The 27,765-nt window shown below is 45.2% G+C and overlaps 1 protein-coding gene across 1 annotated transcript in view; it reads right to left on the reverse strand.

The window, feature by feature from the left end:
* Positions 1–397: 397 nt before the first annotated feature.
* LOC144129094 (glutamate receptor 1-like) overlaps positions 398–27,765 on the reverse strand; it is a 29,088-nt gene continuing 1,720 nt past the window's right edge. The window contains exons 2-15 of the mRNA XM_077663005.1: positions 26,130–26,288; positions 20,444–20,719; positions 19,069–19,316; positions 18,324–18,461; positions 16,640–16,957; positions 15,299–15,406; positions 14,225–14,341; positions 13,352–13,567; positions 11,210–11,568; positions 9,794–9,992; positions 7,488–7,738; positions 6,701–6,809; positions 5,661–5,795; positions 398–3,681 (exon numbers count right to left, since the gene is read on the reverse strand). Coding sequence (XP_077519131.1) covers positions 3,598–3,681; positions 5,661–5,795; positions 6,701–6,809; positions 7,488–7,738; positions 9,794–9,992; positions 11,210–11,568; positions 13,352–13,567; positions 14,225–14,341; positions 15,299–15,406; positions 16,640–16,957; positions 18,324–18,461; positions 19,069–19,316; positions 20,444–20,719; positions 26,130–26,288 — 2,717 coding nt within the window. The 3' untranslated portion in view covers positions 398–3,597. The remainder of the gene's footprint in view (positions 3,682–5,660; positions 5,796–6,700; positions 6,810–7,487; positions 7,739–9,793; positions 9,993–11,209; positions 11,569–13,351; positions 13,568–14,224; positions 14,342–15,298; positions 15,407–16,639; positions 16,958–18,323; positions 18,462–19,068; positions 19,317–20,443; positions 20,720–26,129; positions 26,289–27,765) is intronic.

Below are 27,765 nucleotides of genomic sequence, written 5' to 3' on the forward strand. Positions count from 1 at the left end.
GTAGGAAATGCACGGGTTTCATATATTAACTCTTTTGATCCAGAAGTCGACGCGCTTTGTCTACGTATATCCTGACCTAACAGAGCTAGCCCATCAGCATTTTTTTCTTGTTTTTGTTTCTTTGATGCCTGTCCACAATTCTTCATCTGTGATGCTGAATACACGCATAGTTCACACCTGCCGCCTTAAGCTTATTTGTCGAAGAGAAGTCGGCGTAATTTGAAGGAGCCAACATTGCCATACAGTTGAGCATAAGCAAAAGAAAATGCTTAACTTAATACCTTTAGTCTTTAGTCCAGGGGTGCATCTGGATGACACAGCTGAGCGACATTCGACAAAATAACGGTGATGAATGCTGTAAAACTTGTGGTATGTCGTGTAAAGAGACAGTAGAAACAAAATTGGTTGGAACTTTATTGAAAACACACACTTGACACATAGAAATCGGAGATACGCCATCCCAAAAACAGCATCCGCGCTTCTTTCAAGCCGGTAATAGCCCTGCTGGTTGTTCAGTGCATTCCAAAGTGAGTGAGCAAGGTTCCTCGATGCTAATCAACTACGATGCGTATATTTTAGCGCTTCATGCTTTCCTTGCAGTATACTAGGCCAACATTAAAAAAAAATTGGTTCCTATCGCTCTCCTTCGGGCATACGCATATATTCACACAGTATCTAAGGGAAGGCGAATAGACATAGCTTAGAATATTAATTTTCTTCAGTATACCTGACATACTAGTTTGATCATATTTTGCAAAGGACGCGCAAAATGAGCAGCCGGTATTTTTATAAAGGCAATTTCACTAGTGGCAGCGTAATAGCTTGTGTAGCATCGTGGTGTAGTGTAAACGTTAAAATTACCACTGATCTGACGACAGTATATTTGTTATTCTCAGTATCTACGGGTGTGGCTTTGGTAAATCCGCTAGCGTTTTATAATTTAGTTCCGCTAATTAGCTCAGAATTGTCGTGAATTATTTGGCTGCACACCAATGGGACATCATTGCTGCCAGATTCAGTAGTGTTCAACACGAAGTTTAAGCAATACGGCGTCCATCACGAAATTCAGGACCACGAAATTGGTTTGAGTTGTGAATGTGTTCAGGAATACGCGATTCGATGAGGTGCGCGCATGATGGTGTGCTATGGTAAATACACGCATGTACTCACCTATTATTACACGAATTTACCACTCCAATACACGCACGTGTGAGTAAGCGTATTTGGCTGCGAGGAGAGGATCAGAACACAGCTGCATTGGTCTGAATCGGACAAAACTTCACAATCAACTCGACTGCGTTTTAATACTCAGTTTTTCCCACTTGATGGCTCGGGACATAAAACACAATGGCACGCACTGCAATACCGAAAAGTCTGATGGATCAACTGGGATTTCATAATTTCTGCTAATACGCATAAGTTTTTTGAAGCAACTTTAAATCGCAGTCTTCAGTCGACAAAGCCGGCACGGAGGTGTCAAGTAAATTTCGCGCACTTCGCCGTCAGTGAGCCTGCAAAACTACTGTTTGTTTCGGCTGACTGTTACAGTAAATACAAATATGTCATCACTCCAACAAGCACAACCCTATTCACTGCAGCACCAGGGTTAAACAGTGTGTGAACACGAAAAACATCACGTGAAAGCTCCACGTGTTGGCTATCAAACTATTGCCGAGGAAATGCAAAAATCTATAGAAGAGAACGTTTGCTAATTCATTTTAAAGGTCATTCATCTAGAGAAGTATAGAAAAAAAAGAATAATCAAAGCACATAACCATTTATGCATTTTCATTCCAGAAATGAATGACTTCGTTGGCAGTAACCATAAGCTATCCAACAACCTGTCCACCGTTGAACCGACTTTAGCCACAATACAGATGTCAATATTTCTTTATTTAAATACCTATTATCATTTTAAATTGCTGTTCTCTCGCACACGTCGAACAAGTCAACAAACTAAACCGTTTCACAAAACAGAATATAACAACTTCATTTAGCCTTGAAATCTGTAGAGGGTTAAATCTCAGAGTACACACAACGAAAAAAAATGCTACTGCAGAGTAATCACCCCTAAGGTTCAGCTACGTTGTCACATGGTTTTATTAAGTCTGGTACTTAATATCCTAACTGAAAAGCGAGGGATTCCGAAGCAATGTAAAACCTGAAAAAAAAGGGTGTTATTTAGCCTGCATCGGTAAATACAGCAGCAGTACTTTTTACCAGTGCGTAGACAGCTGACTGCTCGACGCTTGAATGTGTGCCTCCACACGGGTGCTCGGACAGAGGACAACAGTACGGGTAACCGCGTCCAGCCTTCGGTGTCAAAAAGAGCCGCTGTACCAACTGAGCCATAATATAGAGAAGACAATTCATACACAAATTTGGCCACCTACAGGTAATAATGGCAGTGTCTTGGGGACGTAAGTTCATTAAAATGAGATTCAGTGCCCTCACTAACACCCTATAAATCTTCACCCGTCGTTCGCAAAACTCCTGACGCAGTGCTAAGATTATGTACATTTAGAATTTTTTAAAACGCCATAATCTGCAATTTTTTGTTTCGTTCAGAGACTTCAGTTTGGCAAATTTGAGCTCCAAACATAAAATGAATGTTGCGGTCACTTGACGAGCATGAAGCTGCTCGTCAAGGTTTTCAGGTGCTTGCAATGCAATTTTCAGATATTCCAAATCAAGCTCGAAGCCTAAACAATTTCACATAGCATTAATAGTGCAAGATCTTTATTTTGGATAGCGTTTAATGTTCCCACCACCTAAATGTCTGGATCTGAACTCCAGTATAAGTGCTCACGTCAATGACAGTTCACACTGACGATACTCGTGCCTTGAGTGAAGCGTTCGGTACAGGCGCAATGTTCTTATATCATGAGTGAACACGAAGCATGTGAGACAGATGTGTATGCTACAAGACACCGTTATATAACATTTCACTTTTCATTTTCACAACATACAAACAGCTATCAAGACTAAGGTAAAAACTTGTTCAACACTTTGTGAGCATTTGACCATCAAGTACTGGCCTCGCGTAAGCGAAGTTTTGTATAAAAACACACACGATGCATGTAGGTTTGTGTCGTTGGCAGCTTTCTTCGCGGCTAAGGTTAGTAAAGCTGAAACGAAGGTGAGGTGAGCACGGCCCGACAGCAAAGGGGAGAATTTTTAGATTCACATGATCGGAATGCAGAATCTCATGTCGCCTAAGAGGTTGCATAATCAGTCATCATGAGCGGAATAATGATTAGGTAACCAGGGTGACTCACTCGAAGCCAGTCTAACAAATCTTGACGTTTGTGTTAAATAAAAATCATTTCTCTTATTAAAGTCATCTTACCATACCAAAATCATATCTTGCGCAAGGCATCAATACAATTACCATCAGTGCGGAGAAAGAACACATGTCAGTCGGCAATGTCTGAAGGTAGACGAGATGAAGGTTAAGAGGGGATACGGTTCAACCGAAAGCCTGAATGGCATCGTTGCCGGGGACTCATAGTTAAATGTGTCATAAATGCTAGGGCGTGGCCTCCATGGCGTCAGCATCACAGGGGACAGCATTGCCGTGCGACCATCGTACACCAGTTACGCGCAGGCCAGCGGTTGGTCGATGAACTCCTTTTCGGGGATCTGGGCTTCCTCCGTCGGTGCTCCCTCAGGACATTCTCCCTGCAACGAGCGTGTTAACATCACCTTGGTGCATATTTGATCCATGGTCGCTTTTCACAGTTTTTGCTTTGGGTCCTATCGCCACGAGACAGTATGCTTAAAGAGTTATAGCCACGAGATAGGTGGCATGTTCCCTTTCAGTGTTTTGAGCCGAACATTTTCCGCAGAGGCTAACAAGATGCTCCCCTATAACGGACCTCACCTCACCTGAATGATTACAAACAAAATGCTCAAACCCGACAGAGTCAAAGCTGCGGGGTCGATGCGACGGTTACGTAATTGAAACCCGAGATTTTAAATGACGCCTGCCTTTGGCTGCTATCGTGAACGGTAATGGCAAAAGGAAGGCAAACTCCCAATTCCAAGCACGCTCGATTCTAAACGCATTTCTGGTATCGAGGCCAGTGACACAAGAAAACGATTGCCTATGTTCGTGTTAAAGCGACACCTGCAAAAAAAAAAAACTGGTTCTCTGAGCGAAGTTGAAGTTCACCATTGAGACCAATAGCACGTTTGCGTCCATAGAAATGTAAGCACACTTGAATTTTCTTTCTGCGACAGTCCGTGAGAGAAGTAGAGGAACAAAAATCTTTGTTGCGCTACTATTTGCCAGATATCCTCACCTCCAACGCTGCGCACTACGAGGCACAAGGTTGACGTCTTCAATAAAAACTTTACGTTGGGATTGTTTTTTTAATTGCTCAATAATTGCCACAAAAAACTACGCGAAGCAGACAATAAAGACTGGTTCTATATAAGGCCTAGACTGACTCACAGCAGCGCCAAACTACGGCTTGAATAAAAGACTAAAAATGGAAAAGAAAAGAAGAGGGTGCATAGCTTTGAAAAATCTGTCATGCTCTCTTTTGGTTTTGTTTTTCACGAAATGAACGACTGCAATTGGCCCATTGGCCTGAGAATAAATTAGTTGGTAGTCCGGCACCAGTAGGTACCCTCACCTGTGCCTCATGTAGCGTTTATGGAGGCATTTGCATAAAATAGGTTATTCATTCTCCTTTTCATTTGTTGAAAGTTGCTTAGATGTTACACATTACAATGCGGAGCCAGGAACTATACGAACTCAGAATAGTTGTTATCTGCTAGCGAACTAACAGTCCTCATCCCGAGCCTTTGTAATCAAAGTGACAAAAAAGTGAACTAAAAATTGATAAAAACAGTGAGATTTTTGTTCCTGCCATTTGGGAAAATGTGTGACAGGGGAAAAATGTGTGATAGGGATAGCCTTGAAAACTGTACGAGGAAGTTTTTGTCAATAAACATCAGTCGCGTTTACAGGCGCCTGTATCCGTATAGCAGCTTTTGACTTATCTTGATGGAAACTAGTTAAGCCGTAACAATTTTTCTCCTGCTGACACAAGTCATTTGTCCCGTTACGATGAACTGGCCACCAAGAAAATGCAAATAAGGTAAGGAGCCAGTTTTCTTTTTCCAGGTCCGCGCCAACTAGGCGCTTTAAAATGCTTTTCGCAAGTTTTCTGCATAAGGCATCACGATACAGTCATGAACAAACGTTTCCAGGATATGCATCCACAGAAAATTTTTTTAGCACAGTCAGGAAAACTAAGTCAATAAACCCCCTACAAGCGTAAGCGGGCATTCGTGCTCAATCGGCTCAAAAGAGCTCCAGCTGACTACCAAGTGAGGCGACGCATAAATAAATTCTTTTCCGCGAATGCCCATCCCGCATACATTTGTCCATGACTGTGCAGCCTTTGTCAAAAGTAAAGCGCCCAATGGGTTTCATTCTAGGTCATGCTGTGTGAGTTGCTACGCATGGTCAGTCTTGGAGATTTCTTGAAGGTTAGAGTACGTCTCATCCTTGCCCCTTCGTAACATAAAACTTCCACGGAGGCTAGGAGAGGACCTGAACACGGTTTAGGTCGAAGTGCATCCATTGGGTTCCGAACTTTTATGAAAGGATGTACGTGCTACTAAACACTTTGGTTCTTGTGGCGTACCTTGGCACATGAGGAACTGCGCGCGCATGCGCGGTACACGATCTCGATGAATCCCACGAGCAGGCCCAGCGCCACTCCTCCGCCCAGGATGAAGAACACGCCCAAGAAGTTCTCTAAGGGCATCACGAGACTCTCCTGCGGAGGGGAAACTGGGTTTAGTCATGGGTTTCAAATAATTTCAGTGGGTTGCAGTGCCGGCATACTACTTCATGACCTGCGGTGGCTCGCCGGTTAATAATAATAATAATAATAATTGGTTTTGGGGGAAAGGAAATGGCGCAGTATCTGTCTCATATATCGTTGGAAACCTGAACCGCGCCGTAAGGGAAGGGATAAAGGAGGGAGTGAAAGAAGAAAGGTAGAGAGAGGTGCCGTAGTGGAGGGCTCCGGAATAATTTCGACCACCCGGGGATCTTTAACGTGCACTGACATCGCATTTCAGATGAAATAATTGTCCGCGTGGCCCGCTTCCTTTTCACGGCCTCTACCCCACCTCACAGCTTTGGGGCCACCAACCATACGAAGAGTTCAGCCTAGGGTATAGCACCAGGCCTCTGTCCTCTACCCGTCAACGGCCGTACGTGATTCATCCGGATAAATTGCTGAATGCAAACGACTACGCGTGGCTAGTGTCCAATGTGTATGAGGACATGTATGATCTCAACTGTGTTTTTAAGTTTCAAGCCATAAAGAAGGTCTCTCAAATCTGATCTGGTATTTAAATTTAATGGCTCCCGCCTCAAACGAGCCAACCATGTTGGGCCTTGAAGTAGCCTCGAGTTGTGGTGCGTGCGAAAAACAACATTGTGCAGTAGTTCTTTCAGAAAAACAAAATGAACACGCAGTTAATAGCGCAGAACATAGATAGATTTGCTCAGAGACTACTTTAAACAAAACATGATTCAAGGAATGCAGGTGGCTTTCCTCATGGGAACCGTGTAGCGGACCTTACAAAGCGATGGGAAGTGTCGGAATAAATTTGCTTGCAAAGCTCAGGAAGAACCAAATGTGAGCTGCTTTCATTTCCAAACAAGGCTCACCTTCTTTAAGGGTACATGGCAGACGGACTTCTCAGACCACCATTTGCTCTTTAGCTTTTCCAGCTCTCCGCTCTCCGCAAGCTTTGCGATTGCTTGGTCCAGTGGCTTCCTGCACCAGGTGAGGTGAGAGAGACATCCACGGCACTTTCACGACTAGAACTCACGTTTTATCAGTGGTTATTTTATGTATGCGCACGCGTGTATGAACCCCCCAATTAAGCACACGACACTGAAGCTCATGGACCACATAGACCAGCGTAACTGCCTCATCACGTGCGGAGAAAGAACAGTGTTCAAAGTCACAGGCAGCGCCCGCCCCTGGAAACAGCGGCGGACGTTCGGGAAGCCATTTCCCGTCACGTCAAACTCTCATTACAGGTCAGAGAACTAGCCAGTGCAGAAGACACGACTGATCAATTTAGGGAAAAAAACAGGCTACGTTATTACGGGCAGGATGCCCTACGCGTACAACGGACAGAAAGCTCGACAAAGGAACCAACAGAAATCCGTTGGACTGCAGAACAACGAGGGGAAGGCAAAGAAAAAAAAATGCACGGATGAAAGAAGCAATCACGGAATCACCGCCATTGGAAAGGTCTCCCAGGGACAGCCTTGAAGCAGATGTTGTATAGCTTTGACGATCATGATAACTAGAGTGGAGTGCCATTATCGCCGGAGCTGCCAATCATTCTTTCACGTCACGCTCCTCAAACACGTGTCTTTAAGTTTTAACTACACGATTCCACTCAGAGAGAGAGTTGTTTAACGTACGTCACAGCGTTTCTACCTGAGGGCGGAGTCCTTGGGCAGCGCCACGGCGAAGTGACGTCGGGCGAACGGCTGGCCCAGCCTGGCCGTGTCGCAGGGTCGTTGACTGCTCACGTAATCCACTTTGTTGGCGTCCATGAAGAAGGCGTAGTGGCCTTTCGACGAGCGCACCCGCTCGATTCCCTCGCCGTCCGAGCCGGTGAACACGTTGGGCTTCTTGTTCATCGTCTCCCACATGCGCTTGTGCACGCTCGAGTTGAGGTTCGGGTTCTGCGACAGAATTGAAGCAGCAGCGTTGTGTTACGAAACACTCTGCGCTAGAAGCGCATGCGCCAAAAGAAACTAGCGCAAGTGAATTAGCTTTGAGTCAATGTAATTAGTGAAAGCAATTAGTGAAGGGGGCCAAAGAACAAGACGCAAAAGACCCGGGACGCGCCCATCAAAACACACAGCCAATTGCTAAGTGTCCGTCTCTGTCACACTATTCTCTCAGTAATGGCTTACATTTGATGGGAATAACGCGCTACACACGGACAAAAGCGGCAACTGAAACGACGGACACAGCACAAGCGCGCACTAACAACCGAGATTTATTCTGGTACGAGGGAACATAAATACATTTCATGCACATGCTCAAAACAATCAATTCATTGCCACCGGCTGTGTCACACGTTCCTTCATTTCTTGATTAGATCTAACTCCTCACCTGATAGCAACACCGACGGAGTGCTTACGCACTCGTCTTCACCGGCCTCCCATATCTCAAAGGCTTCTTTTATTTCTCCTTCTTTCTTGTCCCTTGCACGAGCTAAAATTGTAGTCCGTTCAAAGTACGGTGAACATTTGTGATTTGCGCCATGAGGGCAAGGTTTCCAGGATTCATTATTTTTCCTAAGTTATTACTGTGCTCTTTCAACCTGGTGTTTAGACATCTTCCTGATTGACCTATGTAACTTACGCCGCATGACAAGGGAGTTTTGTAGACTATACCAGTAGCACATTCTACGAACTTTTCTTGGGGTGCGATACCACATGTGTTAGCAACTTTTTTCCTGAATTTATTTATTTCATGACAAAGGCTCACTAATTTCCGTGGTGCGGTAAACACCAGGGGAACATCATATCTGTTTGCTACTTTCTTTTCGCAACTTTCTTTATGATATGAACAGATACGATGTTCCCTGGTGTTTACCGCACCCCGAAAATTAGTCAGCCTTTGTAATGAAATGAGTAAATCGAGGAAAAAAGTTGCTAACACATGTGGTATCGCACAATAAGAAAAGTTCGTAGAATTTGTTACCGGTATTGTCTGCAAAATTTTCTTGTCATGCGGCCTGAGTTACATAGGTCAATCAGGCAGATGTATCAGGTTAAAAGAGCACACTAATAACTTAGAAAAAATAACGAATCTTGGAAACCTTGCCCCCATTGCGTAAATCACAAATGTTCACCTTACTTTGAACGGACTGCAATTTTAGCTCGTGCAAGGAACAAGAAAGAAAGAGAAATAAAAGAAGCCTTTGAGATATATTGGAGGCCGCTGAAGACGAGTGCGTAAGCACATCCTCAGTGTTGTTTTCAAGTGAGAGTTAGATCTAATCAAGAAACGAAGGAGCTTTTGACACAGCCGGTGGCAATAAATTGATTGTTTTCAGCATGTGCATGAAATGTATTTATGTGCACTCGTACCGGAATAAATCTCAGTTGTTAGAACGCGCTTGTCCGGTGTCCGTCGTTTCAGTTGTTTTTTTTCGCCGTGTGTAGCGCGTTGTTCTCATCAAATGTACAACCAACTAGCCACATTGCTGCCTTGAATGGCTTACAGTTGCCTGCCGACGCATTCGAAGTACTCTGACCCAGCTGTTGTCCCCGATTGCCTGATATACTTAATGGGTGTCATAACACTGTATTCGGTGTTCCAGAGAAGCTTTATTTCTCTCCAATAGAAGCGCAGCATTTTCAATTTCTTTCAGTGACAGATTTGCACTTTTGTGTTGTAATGTTATTGACGAAAGATTTCAATAGCTCAATGTCCTATACTACAATACGCAATGTTTATGGGTCACTTTAGCGGGATGAAATGTTTTAACTGCTTTTTTCCCATAACTCACATCATGTACTCCTACATTTCGTTTTAGGGTCTGTTCCGTTAAAGGTGCAGCAAACGTTGCAGCAGCAAGAACGGTAATGGTTACATCGGGAAATGTATAATGTCTTGAAGCGTGGTGTGAATTACTGTCCCGAAGATTTACAAGAAAAGCGAGGAATGTATTGGCGTAGAAACGCGTCGCTAATTACTTCACGACCTTGATGCGCTTCGCGTACCTCGAAGTAGTTTCTGGCTGACGAATCTCGGGTGAATCCGTACTCGACGGCTGTCTGGTCGGCGAGGTCGTGGACGTTGACGAGTCGTCGGGACACCGTCTCGGTGGACAGGAACGGGATAAGGCTAGCCGTGTAGGCCGAGAAGGCGAACACCACGAAAAGCCACCACACGTTTCCGATCACCCGGCCGGCAATGGACCTGCTCGCGGCATGAAGCAGCGTGCTCTATCCGCAATATTTTTTCACGCCCAATACTTCGGATGAGATATAATAAAGCTCTGATATCGCCGTACGAAAAATGTGGTAATAACATTCATATAATAAAGTTCAGAATTTTTACTGAATGACTTTCGGACCTGAAAACAGCTCAATGAACAAAAATAGGTGGACACATTCGGGACGAAATTCAAGTCACAATTTCCTCATTTTCCACTGTTATTGACAACCATTATACAGCTGTGAACGGCGCTTGTGCGTCGTAACCTTTACGGAAAATTTAACGAAAGTTTATTTAACAACGTGCAGCAAACTAATAGTTGCGATAGCCTTGCAGCAAGCAGCGCCATCATTAATGACAAAGCCCAAGTTCAACCTTCGGGACGTTAACAGGGCACCAGAAAATTAAGCCTATCGAGCGCTTAGACATCGGACATGTTTAGCCTTTACTATAATGTTTGCCGATTCTTGTCGGGAAGACATTTCTGGACAATAATAAGCATTGCACTCGCTCAAAAGTAACGGGCACTGAGGAGAGTTTCACGCGTACATTAAGCCGAAGGCGCAGTGAAGCCCAACACACCACAGTCGGATGGTCTAAAGCAGTGCACCACATCTTAACGGCATATAATTTTTATTTTCCGGAACATGCGGCACCTAAATTAAATTAAGCGGCGCAATGAGTAATGCGCTATCAAACTAAATCTTCTTGATTATTTGCAGCACACGTACCACAGAGGTGATTATAAGGTGCCATAAAGAACAACTGGTTATAGCAAAGGAACCACTGCATCGATTCATTTTTATACTATCCATTAATTCTAGACAAAAGAATTTTTGAGCGGGAAACTGTTTATGAACGCAATTTTTTTATATAATGTAAGATTTGACTATAACAATCAATATATCCGCAGATCACCCGACAGCAGTCTTGTATTTTTTTTCTATTCACTTTTTGCTATCGTTAAAGTGTTCCCCGTTGTTTTTTGTGATAGTCTTAACTGTTCCATGCGATTTATGGAAACACTTTAAGAGAAAGATTATGCTACTTATCAGCATAATCGACCATTACCTTCAATATTTACATGAGTGTCGTGCAGTTTTTCAATTTTCGTAATTTTTGCCCGAGAATGCTGGACTTGGGTCGAGCTTCGCACGCACTCGGCTCTCATTAACGGGGGGGGGGGGGGGGGGGCTCACCTGGCGTAGTAGGAGTCAATGTAGTGCGGCGTGAAGGCCTCGAGCGTATAGCAGAGGCTCTTGAAGAGCGTGCCCGATGTGTGGCGCTCGACGCCGGGCTTCTCGTGGGCGGCCGAGGCGCGGGTCGTGAAGAAGCTCACGAGGAACATGACGAGCATCACGACGGCCAGCCCGGACACGACGAAGATCCACAGCTCGAACGAGAAGGGCGCCAGGAAGGTGAGCATGCCGCGGCCCAGCACGGGCTCCTGGCGCAGCACGAGCGCCGCCGTACCGGTCTCCATGAAGGGCTGGCTGAAGTCCACCGCCTCGCGGCGCTCGGCTGTCACCCGGGTGGCCGCAACGCCCATGTCCACCTCCTGCGCGCCACGGCATGGACTGAAATCGTTGCTCAAGCATCGATACTGCCCGCCGTGGTGGCTCAGTGGTTAGCGCGTTCGGCTACTGATCCGGAGTTCCCGGGTTCGAGCCCGACCGCGGCGGCTGCGTTTTTATGGAGGAAAAACGCTAAGGCGCCCGTGTGCTGTCCGATGTCAGTGCACGTTAAAGACCCCCAGGTGGTCGGAATTATTCCGGAGCCCTCCACTACGGCACCTCTTTCTTCCTTTCTTCTTTCACTCCCTCCTTTACCCCTTCCCTTAAGGCGCGGTTCGGGCGTCCAACGATATATAAGACAGATACTGCGCCATTTATTTTCCCCCAAAACCAATTATTATTATTATTAGCATCGATACTGGGTAAGTTGGTAAGAAATACTGAAGGCTGCAAATAGCGAAAGAGCTGACACGAAAACGGAAGAACGCATAGACAGCGCTAAGCTTTAGAGCTGAAATTCATTCACAGGGCACATGGTGCAAACACTAGGAGGGGTACACATATTTCACGCACGTGGCTGATTAGGTCGTTTATTATTCAATAAGCAACGCTGTTATGAGTTGCAGGAGTCGAGATAGTAAGGCTGCAAACGCGCATAGGAAACCCGGCGTCACCACTACGTCTCGTTCTCATTATTTGTCTCTAGCGATAATAATAATTGGTTTCGGGGAAAGGAAATGGCTCAGTATCTGTCTCATATATCGTTGGACACCTGAACCGCGCCGTAAGGGAAGGGATAAAGGAGGGAATGAAAGAAATGAATAAAGAGGTGCCGTAGTGGAGAGCTCCGGAATAATTCCGACCACCTGGGGATCTTTAACGTGCACTTACATCGCACAGCACACGGGCGCCTTAGCGTTTTGCCTCCATAAAAGCGCAGCCGCCGCGGCCGGGTTCGAACCCGGAAACTCCGGATCAGTAGCCAAGCGCCCTAATAGCGATACCTGTCCCGTTATAGTTTTACGCCACGAGAAGTTGTTGGATGTTTTATTCTACTCATTCACATTGCCTTATTCATTAGATACTGCGCACGATCACCATAGGACACTATGGAAGAAAACGACGTCTTGGAGGCGGCGCATTTAACGACCAACTTTCTCGATGACGCGGCAAAGTTTTAGCACCAAGGAAAAGCAGGATTAGACACGCATAAGTTTTGCTATACCTATTAAGAATTTCAAACGTAATTCGTAGCCTTCCACAAGAGCGTTCATAGCGCGTAGGGTTGTAACCAGAAGAGGTAAATGCTCGTCGTCACGCAGTCGAAAGGAAACACGCAACATTCCTATGACTCAAAGACAGCGCAGATGCACAAGCAGAACACAAATTCCAAGTGCGGCTGTTGCTGCACTGTTGCAGCTGTTGCTCTCTTTTTTTCTCACAACCCCTCTTTCAGCAAAAAGGATGGTGTCCATTGTCCTATTCGGAGCAAAACAAAAAGGTAACTGCCATTGTTTGCTGTTGAATTGCTCTCGGGTACAGACTGCACTTTCGGTGGCCAAAAAATGGAATATGTAGCCCACCGCTGAAAGCCTTACAAAATAAAATAAATTATTTTTCCACTTTCATGTACTAATGTTCTATCTAACTCTCTAAATCAAGGAGCTCCTCAAGATGGCTTTCAAAACAACTTTACTTAACGTTGCCGGCTCATTAATGCAGATCATAGTGCCTAAATGTTTCCTCCGTTGTCAATAACCGGACATGCACACTGTAATCATCCGCGCTTTGCATGCATGCGAGGCGGGTGGTGCAACAAAGACTTGCCTTTCGTACAACTTGGCCGATGAGCCCCGTCCAGCCACCCTGGACTTTATGGTCCCGACGTCCGTACACCGTCTCCTCGGCGGCCTTGAGTTCGTATTTGATCTGCAGCTCCTTGGCAATGGCCTCCATCAGATCCTTGCAGTAGCCTTCGTAGCGGTCATTTCCGGTGCGTTCCGGCCCATCACCTGAGTCCTTCACCATCAGGTACGGCTTGTCCTGCAATCAGTCGTCATGGATCTCGTTGCCTATACTAGATACACTGGTGGGGAAAACACAAACTCACTTTTTAGCACTCGTGAACTGTGTGTGAGCGTTGGGCTATCACCACCGAACATATCTGTCAGGCATGAACGTCTGATGGTTTAAATGTGTTGGGTTAGGTTAGGTTAGGTTAGGTTGGGTTGGGTTGGTTTAGGCTAGGTTAGGCTAGGTTAGGCTAGGTTAGGTTAGGTTGGGTTGGGACAGGTTAGGTTAGGTTAGGTTAGGTTGTGTTGGGTTGGGTTAGGCTAGGTTAGGTTAGGTTAGGTTGGGTTGGCTTAAGTTAGGTTAAGTCGGGGTAAATTTGATTAGGTTAGGTTAGGTTTTTTCATGTCTAAATTATATATTATAAGGCCTTTAAAATGCTCTGCTAGGAAAAAAATCTTTTTTTGCAATACAAATGAACATGCGCGTAAAGTAAGTTGCTTAGCCTTTCGATAATTTCGTATCAAGCATTTAACGACCCTCGACACAGGCTGAAAAAAAAATATTAATGGTGGTTTGTGAGCGGCGTTGTAAAGAATCCCCAAAACGAAGTCGTCAACGTAATCAGGAAATCGGACAGAAGTACTGGACAAACATTGTCGAAAGCCGCGCGTAGAATGCCGTACTCACCAGGACGCTTTGCACCAGGTACACCCTGTCCTTGTTCAGCTCTTCGGTCTCGTTGACCAGAGGCTTCGGAGGCTTTACCACGGGTTCGAATCCCTTGGTGTCAGACCACTCCGCCACCTGTAGTAGAAGCACAAAGGTTCTGGGCATCTGGTACTGACAGCTGTAGTACAGAGCCAGTTTTTATCTATTTTAAAGCTTCACGCGACCACTCATGAAGTAACTACTTGAGAGCTTCTGGGCTATGAACTTGCATACCGAAAAGGATAAGCTGGAAGTGTTTTTTGAACTTTTTTCTTTTTTGAAATATCGCAGTTTGATAATGATATAGAGTGATTCTTTTTTTTTTCAGGACCTTGTTCGCAGCTTACAAGCCACTCTTTGGTGAATCTTTATGGTTCTGCGATGGAAGATAAACAATACATTGCATGTCTGTTTCTCTTAAACCTGACACGGCTAGCACACCACAGAACCGTGGCATGTAGCAGTTCCAAACGATATCGTTACAATGACAACGCAATGACAGCACAAAACCCTTTTAAGTGGTTCAAAAACACTTTTATGTGGTTAAAAAACCCTTTTATGCTGTTCAAAAACACTTCTATCGTCGAGTATCACAAATTTCGTACACTTTTTAATAAAACGTGAATATTTCAGGCATCAGTACTGCACTATAAGCCGAGTAATTTATAACCACTTTGTTAAATAACAAGAGTCATTTCACACCACGTTATGTTCATGATTTCTTTTCGCGCATTTCTATTATTTCCGTTTACCTATTTTCTAACACTACTGACGAGAGATGCTTATGACATAGAAGGCTGCTCTCTGCACGCGCATTTTCATCCGACATTGTCATTATCATGAAAGTTGCGCAGCCACTCCCAACAATAAAACAATTGCTTCTGAACTGGATACAAGGATATTACAGCGCAGTTCACGAAGGTGGCTAGTATTTACAGCAAGAAGTAAGCATAGACAGAAAGAAAAGCGTTTTATTAAAAATCTGCGGCTTCCAGCTAGAAGCCTAGAAAACTTCGTACTAAAAATAAATGCGATATCTTTATTACCGCTCACCTTGAACGCTTCGTTCGTAGTGTTCAACTGGACAATATGCACTTTGTAGTCAATCCTGCAACCATCCGATGTGAAACGAATGGGGCCGGTCAATCCTTGGAAACTCCTCTGGAATAGACAGCGGAAAAAAATGCGAACTTTAGGGCCATTGTTGACAACAAAAAATCGCACATATAAGCATCTGCGGGACATATTTGTTGCACGTGAAAACCTGGCATGGTTATTTATATTTATTGCGGCGTTTCTTTACACATCCCCAAAACCTCCAGCCTAACAGAAATGAAAATAACCGGAACTGGGTTGGAAAGATTGCCCGTCTCAAATCACTTGAAATACACACGCACAGAAATATTCTTCAGTGCCTCCTTCTGGAATTCAGTTCGCTGTCTTTTTCAGCAAACAAGTCACTCCTAAGCATCTCGTGAAGAGGGCCGCAGGCCACCCTGGGATCTCGCCAGCGGTTCTGAATATGAAGTCAGCCACAAATGCGAACCTGTCTGCTGGCAAATGTTAATCTGAAGAACGGTCTCTACATCGTGAGAAAATATCGGCACATTTAGCACAGAAAAACGGCGCAGAGGCAATAATTATATCGTTCCCAGCGGACTCCTTTGCTTACACAGGACACCTCTAAACCTATGTACAAGTGGATAAAATAGTAAAACAAAAAATCCCCCACATCCAACCATTATCTGTTGCTCGACTAGCCTCACTTCACTACAACGCGCTTTAAGAAAGGTTGTCTGGAGCTCCTCCTACAGCATGTCAAGTTTGGTATATCGACTCTGTCAAAATAAAGCGCACCCACTTAATTCACGGCCCCGGATGGCTGGTCCTACGTTGGGGGAAGTAACGTCCCCGAAAGGCATGAAATAAATGTTTGTTTACGACAACAAAAACAATTTGACATGTCGCAGTCGCGTGGCTGCTTCCGCCACTATCACGGATTTCGTTGTGGCAGCGAGCCAAGACGCTTCTGTAACACTAACACCAAATAAAACATCGAGGAAAATGTTTCTATTTCTATCTGGGCAGAAGTAGTGAAAACGGGACACCTTGCAAAATCGATAAGCTAGCAAGTGTGCGAATGATGCCCTGGATATAAACCATAGCCGCCACGCTGGCTCAGTGATTATGGTGATCAGCTGCTGACCCGAAAGACACAGGTTTGATCCGGGCCGCGGAGGTCGCACTTCGATGAAGGCAAAACGCTAGAAAGAGAGAGTGCGATGTCGTCCAAGTTAAAGAACCCCAGGTTGTCGAAGTTATCCGGGGCCCTCCACTACGACGTCCATCATAGCCCGAGTCGCTTTGGAGTGTTAAACCCCCAGAGACCCTTACCTCCCTCAAGTTCCTGGTGATGATCTCCCCGAGTTCCTGTGGCACCGATGGCCTCTCGCCGCAGCCGGAGCTCTGGTAGGGCGCGTCAGACTGCGGCATCGCCTCGGGGGCGCCTTCTTCGAGCAGCTCAGCCTCGAGCCGCGGAGGCTGCAGCACGGCTGCCGCCGCTGCGTCTCTCCTGCCCGAAGCCAGGGCCTCGTCGTCCTCGTGGTCCTCGAATATGTACGAGTAGCGATGGGGCACCAGGCTGCGAAGCTTCAGCTCCTTGTACGTGTTCACGATGAGGGACGCAGCGTCCTGGATCAGCGCCTCTTCCAGCTGCACGGGGGGCAAGGTAGGGAACTTACGTAATGTGAGTAACGAAAACACTGCGAAGCTCTTTGTACCACCATGTGCAATTACTACTCGCCATTTGTAGACATGGCAGCTAGATTGTATCATCTTCTGCCAGGCCTTGGCCGACGGCATGCAACCTCTCTATTTACACTGTAGGTTTTCTTATAGCATCATGGCACAGTGCTGATACAACTTCCAACGCTAATGTAGCACTTCGTTCATAGTGCTGCAAAGAGTTGAGAGGTTGGCGCGCTCCACCTTGTGCTGTCCCGTCTTGTTTGTTCCTTGTCTTCTGTGTGCGTTTTATTCATGCTGCGAAACTTGTCTGCATTATGAACTGCAACCAACTAGCCCAAACCACCGTGTTACTTGTACTCTGGTTGTGTCTGGTTGTACTCTGGTTATATAATACCTGCTTGTGCGTGCATTTATCTTTGCTTCCGAGCACACATGTGCCGACGTTCCCTTTCGTGATAACGCTACCTTCTCCCCCAATGTCGCTTTATATGAGTCAAAGAGTCAAAGAGTTTATTCAGCCAACGTATGGTACAGTTGCCTGCGGCGTAGACCAAAAGGCAAATGAATGCCTGATAGAGTCTGCGCGCTTCTTGCTCCCATTCGAGAGCACAAGACATTCAGCGCATGAAATAAACACTAAACGAGATGAAAATACAGAGTGGTTGGTTAACATTGAAACTGGAGTTATCTCATATTGAACATTTATGTACAATTGGGCCAATACTCTGAGAAACAACAGAATAAAAACGAAAAGAGTGGTTATGCCTGGAGTCACAACAGATACACAGGGATGATATTTTTGAAAGCTTTGAATGACTTACTTTCCTGAATAATGCTTACCAGGATGGTGATCGTTTAAAAAACCAGAAATTCTGTAGCTAAGTTTCTGGGTGCCGTAGTTCGTACATATTTTTTACTTATGACAACATATGTGCCGTGTGCTGTAGGTGTGTGTTCTCGTTAGATACTGATGACAAAAAGCGGTAGGATCGGAATGCATTTGTACATAAGTGGCTAACGCTACCTTTTTGTTTATAACATTCCATAGTGTAAGCAATTGGTGTTTTCTAAACAATAGGGCAGTGGTGCTAAGGTATGCTGCATTATCTATTAGTCGCAGAAATTTCTTTTGTAATAAATATATGTTTTCAATGCTTGGTTTAGGCGCTGTGCCCCAGACAAGAAGACAATAGCGGAAAGGCGAATGTACCAGTGCAACCAGTGAATGTACCAGTGATACGATGCAATAAACGACTGCTGGCATTCGTTCCCTCGACACGATGTGACGTCCATCACTCTGTGGGTCACCATGACTGATGCAGGCACGCACCGTGATTTTCTTCTCCCTGGGCTCCTGTGAAGGGTCCAGGGACGACTGCTGGGAGATGTCCTCGCTGACCAGGCGCAGGGCGGTGATATTGACGGCTGCGAACTCGGCGATCTTGTCGTACGTGAGCTCGTTCACAACCTGCAGTGAGTGCATAAGAGAAACTCACAAAGACGAATCTGTGCTCGGGCTACCCTGCACTTCAAACGGCAGCCTCGCTAATGATCTTGCACTTTTCTCTGCGAATTGCCCCGCGATTACTTAAACCACTGTCCTCTGCTTAAACTTTAACATATTCATAGCCCAATGTTTTATTAACAGAAAAGAAGAAAATCATCATTTTTAGAAGGCTTATGCTCCTATATTCATCAGTCTACTGTCGGCTAATTATTCGGCATGAACCAGTTGCGCCTGAAAATTGGCCCAGTGGCGTTCTGAAAAGTCTAACGCTGAATGAAATATAGATATGACAGTGTTGTGCGATTAATCTCCCTCTACATTGTGCAGAGTGAGAGTGAAAGCTCAAGTCTCACAGCAGCATAGTGCACTCAAGAAGGGGGCAGCACTATTGTAATTCGACCGAAAATTGAAAAAGAAAAGGATCTCTGCAATATAGGGCATGTCAGGGCCTGATGGAATAGGACTTCCGAAATTTGGAAACTTGAGGCTCCTTTGCCATTCACGTTCCTGAACAGGAGACTGTCCGAAATCTTTGCGAGTGCATCTACCGAGTTACGTGTTAGCGTACCGGGTTGACGAGGAAGAAGTGGTAGTTCCGGCGCCCCATGTAGATGTCCCGCACGTGGTCCACGATGATCCTGCGTGCCACGTCAAATCGGCAGTCGAGCAGCACGTGCTTGCGGCTCTCCCTGTCCGTCGTCTCGAGCATGCGCAGGAAGTCGTTGGCGTCGCTGCTGTTGGTGATGCGCTTGGCGAAGCGAACCATCACCGGGCTCCGGTACGTGTGGCTCAGCAATCGCTGCAGCTTGGAAGGACCTGGATGGCGACAGAAGTGGTAACCTGGTGAGTCGAATGTGCTTCATTCTCACTTCACATGGAATAGCGCATTGAATAGCGCTGTGCACCTTGAAACATTCCTTGATGCTCCAACCACCGTATTAAGTTAGTATATTCCTGCTGCTTCATGTTAAAGAATATGTATTCGCACACGAGAGGGGTAACTGAAGAAATTAGCACTCCACATGGCGCCTGCGTGTCAAATAAATTATGTTGTCCTGCAAGCTAGCACTACAGGATATGTCTGCTAAAGCCAGCCTTCCCATGAAGCCGTCCTTGCCCTATCTCCACATACAAGTTGAGTTTAAATTCGCAATGACGCTCTTGAAAATGCCATTTCTGCATCCAATGCATTCAAGGGTTCTTCCGTGCACATTTAATAGGTGTTCAATATTTTTTCCTTGCAATCTCTTGCGAACACTTTCCTTTACTTAAAGAGCAACTGCACCACTTTTTGAGGATTTCACGATATTCAAGGATTAAAATCTGTATAGACTGTCGGCAAAACATGTCAAGTGTTCTTGCGCTAGCGTTTAAAATAGTTACGTAATCGACGATAGAATTTTAAGCTCCTTCTCAAAGCACTGGAGAAGTGCAGGGAAGCTTGGTGTGACGTCATGGAAGGTAAGATTTCAAAATTACTGCTGCCGTAAGCCACACCCCGCCGTGCCTCGTTGGATGCTGCCAAACAACTCTCGGCGGGCTTTGCTTTCAGTGGTGTTGGTTCTTTTCCTTCAAAGCAGGCGTTTATGCGTTGGAAATGTACCCATACCATCGATGACGTCATCATGCGCCCCCACTTGGCGCTGTGCGCTGCGGAGAACGTTGTAAACCGTCGCGATTTTAATCGGCGATTACGTCACCATTTCGAATGCTAGCCCAAAACGACTTCGTAAGCTTTACCTGCAGGTTTACCGCATTCGACCCCTTTAAGCTCGTCGATTTCTAAAACCTATGCAGTTGCCCTTTAATGCCCGACTGGGTGATGCTATATCCTATCAAGAGTAAAACAGTACAATGCATTACTTAAAATAATCTTGGGCACCACGGGCCGATATCAGGTTTGCATTGTCTATAGGCAAGCGAAGAAGACTGTTTGGCCAGACCGTTCTCGGAGTCGTAGACGTAGACGAACCCAGGCCAGCCCATGTGGTCCACCATCTCGGCGACGGCCGGCAGATAGTCAGGCAGCAGCGAGACGCCCAAGGAGTCAGCCGACGGAAGGTTGAGGTTGCCACCCACGTTGACGCTGCAGTGCTCCTGGTACGAGGTGGCCACGTAGGGCACGTTGGTGTTCTTGAACAACGACTGCAGCGCCAGTGACGAGTGCGACGTGCTCGACACCACGACCGTCGTCACGTTGGTGCGCAGCTGCTCGCACACTGCGTCGTTGACGGAGGAGCAAGGAATAAGCTATTCGACTTCCTGCGCACCGTGGCCGGGCTCGGGTTTGCATGAATAAAACAAAAATAAATCTACAAATGACTTTAGAATGCAACTTTATTACCTTTTGCTTGATAAACAAACATCTTGGTTTCATTGAATGAGATTTGTTCAGGTGACTATAACTTAAATACATTCCTTGGTCTACATTCGCGGTTTTGGAGTGACTTCACGGTCCACTCCCAAGCCTCGTATCTACAAATGACTGCCTCATTGCATCTTGCAGAATCAAGCGACATCGACACCTACCGGCTCTAAATTCTTTCTCCTCTCTGCATGATCTTTCCTACCGACACCTCACCACTCTCCTGTCATCTGTTTTCGGCCGCGGGATAATTCAGCTGCTCGCCGACCTGTGATGCAGCAAGAGTACCCTTCTTGCAATCATCCTCAATATTTATCAGACGGCCACTGCTTCTTTCGAAGTCCAGCAGGAGTGTATGGTAAAAAAGGCGACGTTCTGAGAGCCAAGAGTTGCATTTTGTCCTCCATAGAACACGAGTTTCCTGCCTTGGCGCAGCTTCTCGCCGCAGTAGTTGAAAACAGCAACAATATACAAGTGCAGGAACAGTTTTTTACGGTCCTTGTACTCTTTCCTAACAAGCCCGCCTATTTTTTTTCTGTTGTTTGTGTAAACGTTGCCACAGAATAGAAAAAATAACTGTGCGGGCTTCGCAATAACGGCTCTCTGCTAATGCGATTGGCTTTCGCGTTTATTCTAGGCGGGAAAGTTCATACCTAGTTGTTATTATAATACAGTCATAGCAGTCCTATTCAATAATGCCATATAACATCACGCCACTTAATGTCACATTAAGAGCTTATCAAGAACGAGCGTGTTACGAGTAGCGGTAACACGAATGCTAAATTGAGGAGCCTGAATTCGACTAGTAGTGGACGCAGTGTCGTCTGCTTTAAATGTCCGTCGCACTTAATGAAAACAATGAGATCGAGTGCACGCATTCATGGTTAGTGGAATACAGGCAATCAGCGTTCCCGAAGTGCAGCAAGACACTGGCGTTCTAAACCGACCACTTCAGATGAAATACGGCATATTGAAAGCCATTGTTTGTCAGATCTGGTTTAAAGCAAAACGACTAATGTTTTTAAGGAGTTCTTAGTGAAAGAGCGACAAATAGAATAATAGTATGCTGCCTCGTGTCCCCGTGAAATAGTACACCCTTCTTGCTGAGTCTATAATCCCCGAGGGAACAAATGCAGGCGACTTTATTAAATCATTGTAGTGTTAATTTCCACAATAAATGTTTTCTGTTTTCTTTCTTCTAGGAAGAATGATTTCATAGTGAAAATGACGAAAAAAGTCGGGAAAACGCATCAAGGAATGCTCATCCAGCTGACGTGTCCGTCTTCGTAACTGGATTCGGTTACTAGGACATCTGAACTTCCGCGAAACCTGGGCCGGACACAGTGCGACCTGATTTCCTCACAGGAACGAAATGCAACGTGAGTGAACGGAACTCAAACGCAGCGCGCTTAAGGGAACGGCTCTAACAACAATCAAGCGGTCGATATGTTTCCATGGCGATTCGCTAAGCCAGCTGGGCGCGAGAAAAAAGCGCGAGGGCAAAGCTATACAAAAGCGAGCGCGTTACGTGACGAGCGGGAAAGGAGAGAGGCGAGACTGCACTGTTGCCGCCTCACCCCCCCCCCCCCCCCGTGTCTCCTCCTCTCCCAACAGTCGCCTAGCAACTGGGGCGTAGCGAGTCAACAAAAAAAGACTGTCAGGCCCCCAACGCTCAGCTGGCAATCACATGGGCAGGGACGCGGCGAAAGCGCGCCAAACGTGGTAATAGTGTTGCTGGTTGGAACGGCCAGCAATATATATACTGGAGGCAAGGCGTGGCCCTAATGAAGGCTGGACCTGAGATTGGCTTAAAAATGACGAGCTAGATAAGCGGACGCAAGGAAGCGGTTCAAGCCAACTGTTGATGAATGCAACGAAAGCAGAACAAGCAAACCTGATTCTGATTACCGAATTGGGGTGGTTGTATTACTATTCTTTGGCACGTAAGTATAACCAACAGCTCGTTACAGGCCGAACTATCAGAGCATCCTCCGAAACAGACTCTCAGATCTGTGCCTTATATGACGGAAGACAGAAAAAACAGTTGCATGCAAACACTAAAAACCGGACAAATCGCCTTTCCCTGCCTAACTACAGCGTTAGATTATATTCGCTCTCGGCAGCCTCTTTCCTTGCGTACTTATTTGCTTCTGAGAATGCCAACGTAGAAATTTAAAAAGGGGGGGGGGGGGGGTAAGGAGGGGGGGGGGTTACTTTTTTTTTCATGGGGGTTTAATGCCCCAAAGCGACTCAGGCTATGAGAGACACCATAGTGAAGGGCTCTGGAAATTTCGACTACCTGGGGTTCTTTAACGTGCACTGACATCGCACGGCTCACGGGCCTCTGAAATTCCGCCTCCATCGAAATTCGACCGCCGCGGCCGATGTAGAACCCGCATCTTTCGGGCCAGCAGCCGAGCGCCATAACCACTGAGCCATCGCGGCGGCTGGCAATTTTACTAACCTTGCCAGTCTATGACAGCAGTTAATGGGGTAACTTAACTTTTGCTGTTCAATATATTGAAACAGGGTACCACATTTCGATGAACACATACAATACATCCCTCGTGGGACATTATCGAACTCCAGAGGGTGGCAACTTGTGTCCAGGTTCCAGGCCTGTGAGCTATGCTTGATGCCGCCGTCAGTTCCACACATTTCTTGGCGAAGAGCAAAACGAGACGCTAACAAAGTGGAGCTTAATAGATTTTTTTTTTTCAGGGAATGCTTGGCTGTATCGAAGTATGACAAGTGCAAAATAATGCAGCAAGTTAAAAAGGATTTTTATCAGTCTTTCTGATAAGATCAAGTTTCGTTTCTCTGGAACGATCCAGCACAAAGAAAAGTTTTTCACTTCATTCAGCAAACTAAATGTTCATTTTGTTAAAAACGTGGCCTCTCTTGCTTTTTAGTCTGCCTATGTAACTTTGAGTGCGCCGTTTTCAAAAGATCGTAAACTTTTGAGAGATGTCTTGACACGTATACCAGAACAATTACCTGCACATGTTGTGGCCATTCTACACATTGAGAATGGCCACAACATAAGCTAAGGAGCATTCCTATACTTGCAGAAAATGTACAAAACGGCAGAATACGCATAGCGCTGCGCATTCAGCGTTCTAAAAGTTACTCTTTGCAGTTACATGACCTGACGCACAACATGCATGCCGTCTCTTTTTTTTTTGCGTCATGCCTTGACTTTGTCATCTAATCACGGCATGTGGTACCTCTTTGATAACTCAAGTGCACCCATCTGCTGCATGGTGTCGTCAGTAATGGCTCTGAACGAAGGTGGAGACCAGATAAGGCGTGCGCGACTGTTCAAACTTGTTGTCGAGGCCACATTCCTCATTCGCTATTCACAACATTATGGAACCATCATCGTTACTCCAAGGGTACCGAAGGGTGCCACGAAAAGATCTCACGAAATCGAATAATTTAGAGTAGCTTCATTGTCCAGGCTTCTTGTTTGGCGATCACTTTAAACAAACGGACTCTAGAATTGTTTGAAGAGCTGTTCTGTTAATGGTTTCTTTATGCCCATTTCTTCTAACATAATAAATATTGAATATTTTAACAACAAGTAGGCAAGCTCTAATGGCCCCTAAGCCACTTATGTGGCCCATTGCTTAGATATGTGTCCACTCCTGCCGTCCTTCGTTTGAACAATAAGCCGTTTATAATGTAGTAAAAAATTAACTGCGAGCATTGAGTGGTTCCTTTCCACATAGGAAGAGAAGAACGCATTCACAAGACCACCGTTGAAAAAGTTAAAAAGAGTAAATAAACCCTAGAAGGCTGTCTCATAAACAGCGTGGCATCAAGAGCATAGAAAGTTCTGCTTTCTATGCTCTTTCTATGCTGGCAGAAAATGCACAAAACGGCGCAGTACGTTCAGCCTTCTAAAAGTTACTCTTTGCAGTTATATGACTTGACGCACATGATCCGATGGGACGTTGAAGGCGGCTATCTGAAGTGGGCACTCGATAATCGCTTTATTGAGAACTTTTGCCACTTTTTAAGCGAGGCTTGTCTACACTCCTTCTTCTAACTTTCTCACATATCCTCTCTCCCTTTCTCATTACGTCTAATGGGAAACATCTCGAATAAAAAAAAAAAGTGCTGGCGCAATTCCTCAGGTATAGCTTTCAGAACGCAAGGAGTACTAAAAGAAGAGGAAAAGACTCATGGAGAAATAAATGGTAGCTTCGATTAGAAACCCTTCGAAAGTTCCTTAATTAAAGATGTCCCATCTAGGCAACTGTTCCCAAACTGTGAAGCTTCACAAGGCCCGATTTCTCAGTGAAGACCCTTACAAAAATGGTCTATAGACTTCCTATAGGTTCTATTGCCTTCCTATAGATATTTATTTTTGTCTATTCATAGTCTATAGACTGTGTATTGATATAAGTCTACTAAAAGTGTATGGCCAAAAATCTATAGATGGTCCATAGACTGTCTATAGGATTCGTATTGCTTATAGACTGTTATCTAAGATTTGTCTATAGAGAGCCTTAAGACTTTATAGACATAAGTCTATTGACAGTCTATAGACTCTCTTTAAAAAATTTTGTAAGGGGAAGACTTATATCGCAGGCACTTGCGGGCCAACCTCATCACCCCCCTGTTGGCTCCACATAGGAATTAAAGCATCCCTTATGCGCTTCATATGCTGTTAATCGAGACACACATAAAGGCTGGGATCTATGTTATTTGTTTCCAGACTGAAGCACTGCATTCAGTGAAGTTCGAGATAACCTTACAAGACAGCACTCGCCTCTTCAGCTTCTTTACTCACTCGTTCAGCCCCGAAAACTGCGCCCAATGCCGAACTTTTTACGAAGCTCTAAACGCAGCAGAAATGTAGTTGCCTAACTTCTTACCCAGCAGCAGACTAGATAGGCTCAATGGCAACTCTCCGCTAAACATGTTTTATGCGTTTCAAAAGAAGCACTATAAAAAGAGACTAGCACTCGCAGGCCGCTTTCCTTTTCAAACACTAGCCTTATCTCCACTCTTGGGAACCACTCTTAGGAAAGCGCTTAGTAGGACACCGAATTGAGTGTGAGGCTTGTTTCTCCCTCTCTCTTCAGATATATGCTCATGTTGATCAGTTGTATGAATAAATGTGAGAAATCTGTTTCCTCTGCTGCGCTCTTCACATCTAGGCCCTGCGCGTATACGCATACTAGCAAGTGATGTGAACACCCAGCTCGGCATGAAGTAATTAACAAAAAATGTGCCACCGGCGATTGCCAACTTACGTGTCCTGCTGGTGGAGAAGAGGTCGGTGTCCTCAAGCGTAGCGAAGTTAGTCTTCACTTTAAACTTGATCTCCTGGGCGACATTGCTGTTGCTGTAGTTGTACATTACACCTTCATATGCAGACTGCACGATGTTTAGATCAGGCTTAAGTATCACGCCTGAAAGAAATGTAAAGTGAGTGTTGGATGAGCATCTAAATGATGGGGAACAAGTCATAACAAAAATACTATTACCGCTTATAGTTACGCAAAGTAATGTGCGTCACGAACTCCGGCTAGTATTCTTGCTCTTCGTTCCTGATAGTTAAGAGTAGTTTGTAAGTTTAGACGCTTGCCTTTATTACCTTCGGCAAACAGTGATGAAAGAGTAGTAGTGCTTGTTTTCGCACGCCAGCAGTATTATTTTTTTCTTTTTCCCGTGCTCTCAGACCAACAGGTTGTAATTTTGAATTATAGGTATAATCTTGCGCATGTTTGTTAGCAGAACATGAACGTGTTAACTTCGCATGTTTATCACGTTTCATTTATCTGAAAGGCACAGATAGGTACATTTATACGAAACAAGTATTCGTTTTTAATTATTGATCTGTCCGGGCCACATTACAGTGTTTTCAGACTAATTGTGGCACAGGTCCCGATTCAAGCAAAGACAAAGCCCTGAAACTTGACTTCAGTGTTCGACAACTGCTCGTGACGTCACCATTGCAAGAAAATTCACAAGGACGCCTAATTGCTTTATATGTTGGCAATGAAATAACATTAGAAGCTTTAGATGCCTGTACCGAAAGTGACGTCACATCCCTCCAACCAATGGGCGAATTTTATGACCTGCGACACATTTTTTTTCCTGATGAGGCTTTTTGTGTTTTCGCATTAATACATAAATATTTAAGCCAGAAGACGACAGCTTTTGCACGCGTGCTTTTCTTTCGCAATCGGCTTTGGCATCATTGTTTTCGTGTGCGGCCTTGCAGAAGGAGTGGCTCACAATTTTGAAAAAGGCGTTAATCCAAACTCCGAGATATCTTCTGCCATGGCAGCAGCGTGTACCCGTTGGTGATGGCAATTTCGTTATGAAAAACGCCATAGAGACGGAAATCGAGAGCAGGAGAACAAAACAGGCGCAGGGCAAGTTTCTTTTTATCTTTGAGGAATTCAAGGCACGAAACTCAACTTCGCAATTCTGAAATCTCCTGTAGACAATTTTGGGTGATAGCAGAAAACGATGCTTCCTATAGACATTTTCACGTGTTCGACAGTGCTGCAAATGTGCAGTAGATGCCCGTATAAAATCCGTCAATGATAATGCTGCTGGCACAGTCCAGTGGAAATATACACCCAAAAAGCCAAATGTAAAAAGGTCTATGATCTGCAACCTCTGCTATCATATACCTTCCGGAGCTTTGGAGATGATCTCAGCTGTCTCTCTGAGTGCCGAGATATTGTGACGTGACGTGAGAATGTGTAAAAATTCAAGTTTTGAAGCAACTGGCGTGCTAGATTGCTGCAAAAGTTTTCCTAGCTGGTACAATTATTATTTAAAAACTGCTTTTGACCAGTCCTTTTCTCAGCTTCCTCACACACTATCACCTACTAAAGTAGAATTCGCCTGTTATCCCGTTCGAATATCGGCACT

The sequence above is a fragment of the Amblyomma americanum genome, chromosome 4 (assembly GCF_052857255.1).
Source record: "Amblyomma americanum isolate KBUSLIRL-KWMA chromosome 4, ASM5285725v1, whole genome shotgun sequence".
NCBI lineage: Eukaryota > Metazoa > Arthropoda > Arachnida > Ixodida > Ixodidae > Amblyomma > Amblyomma americanum.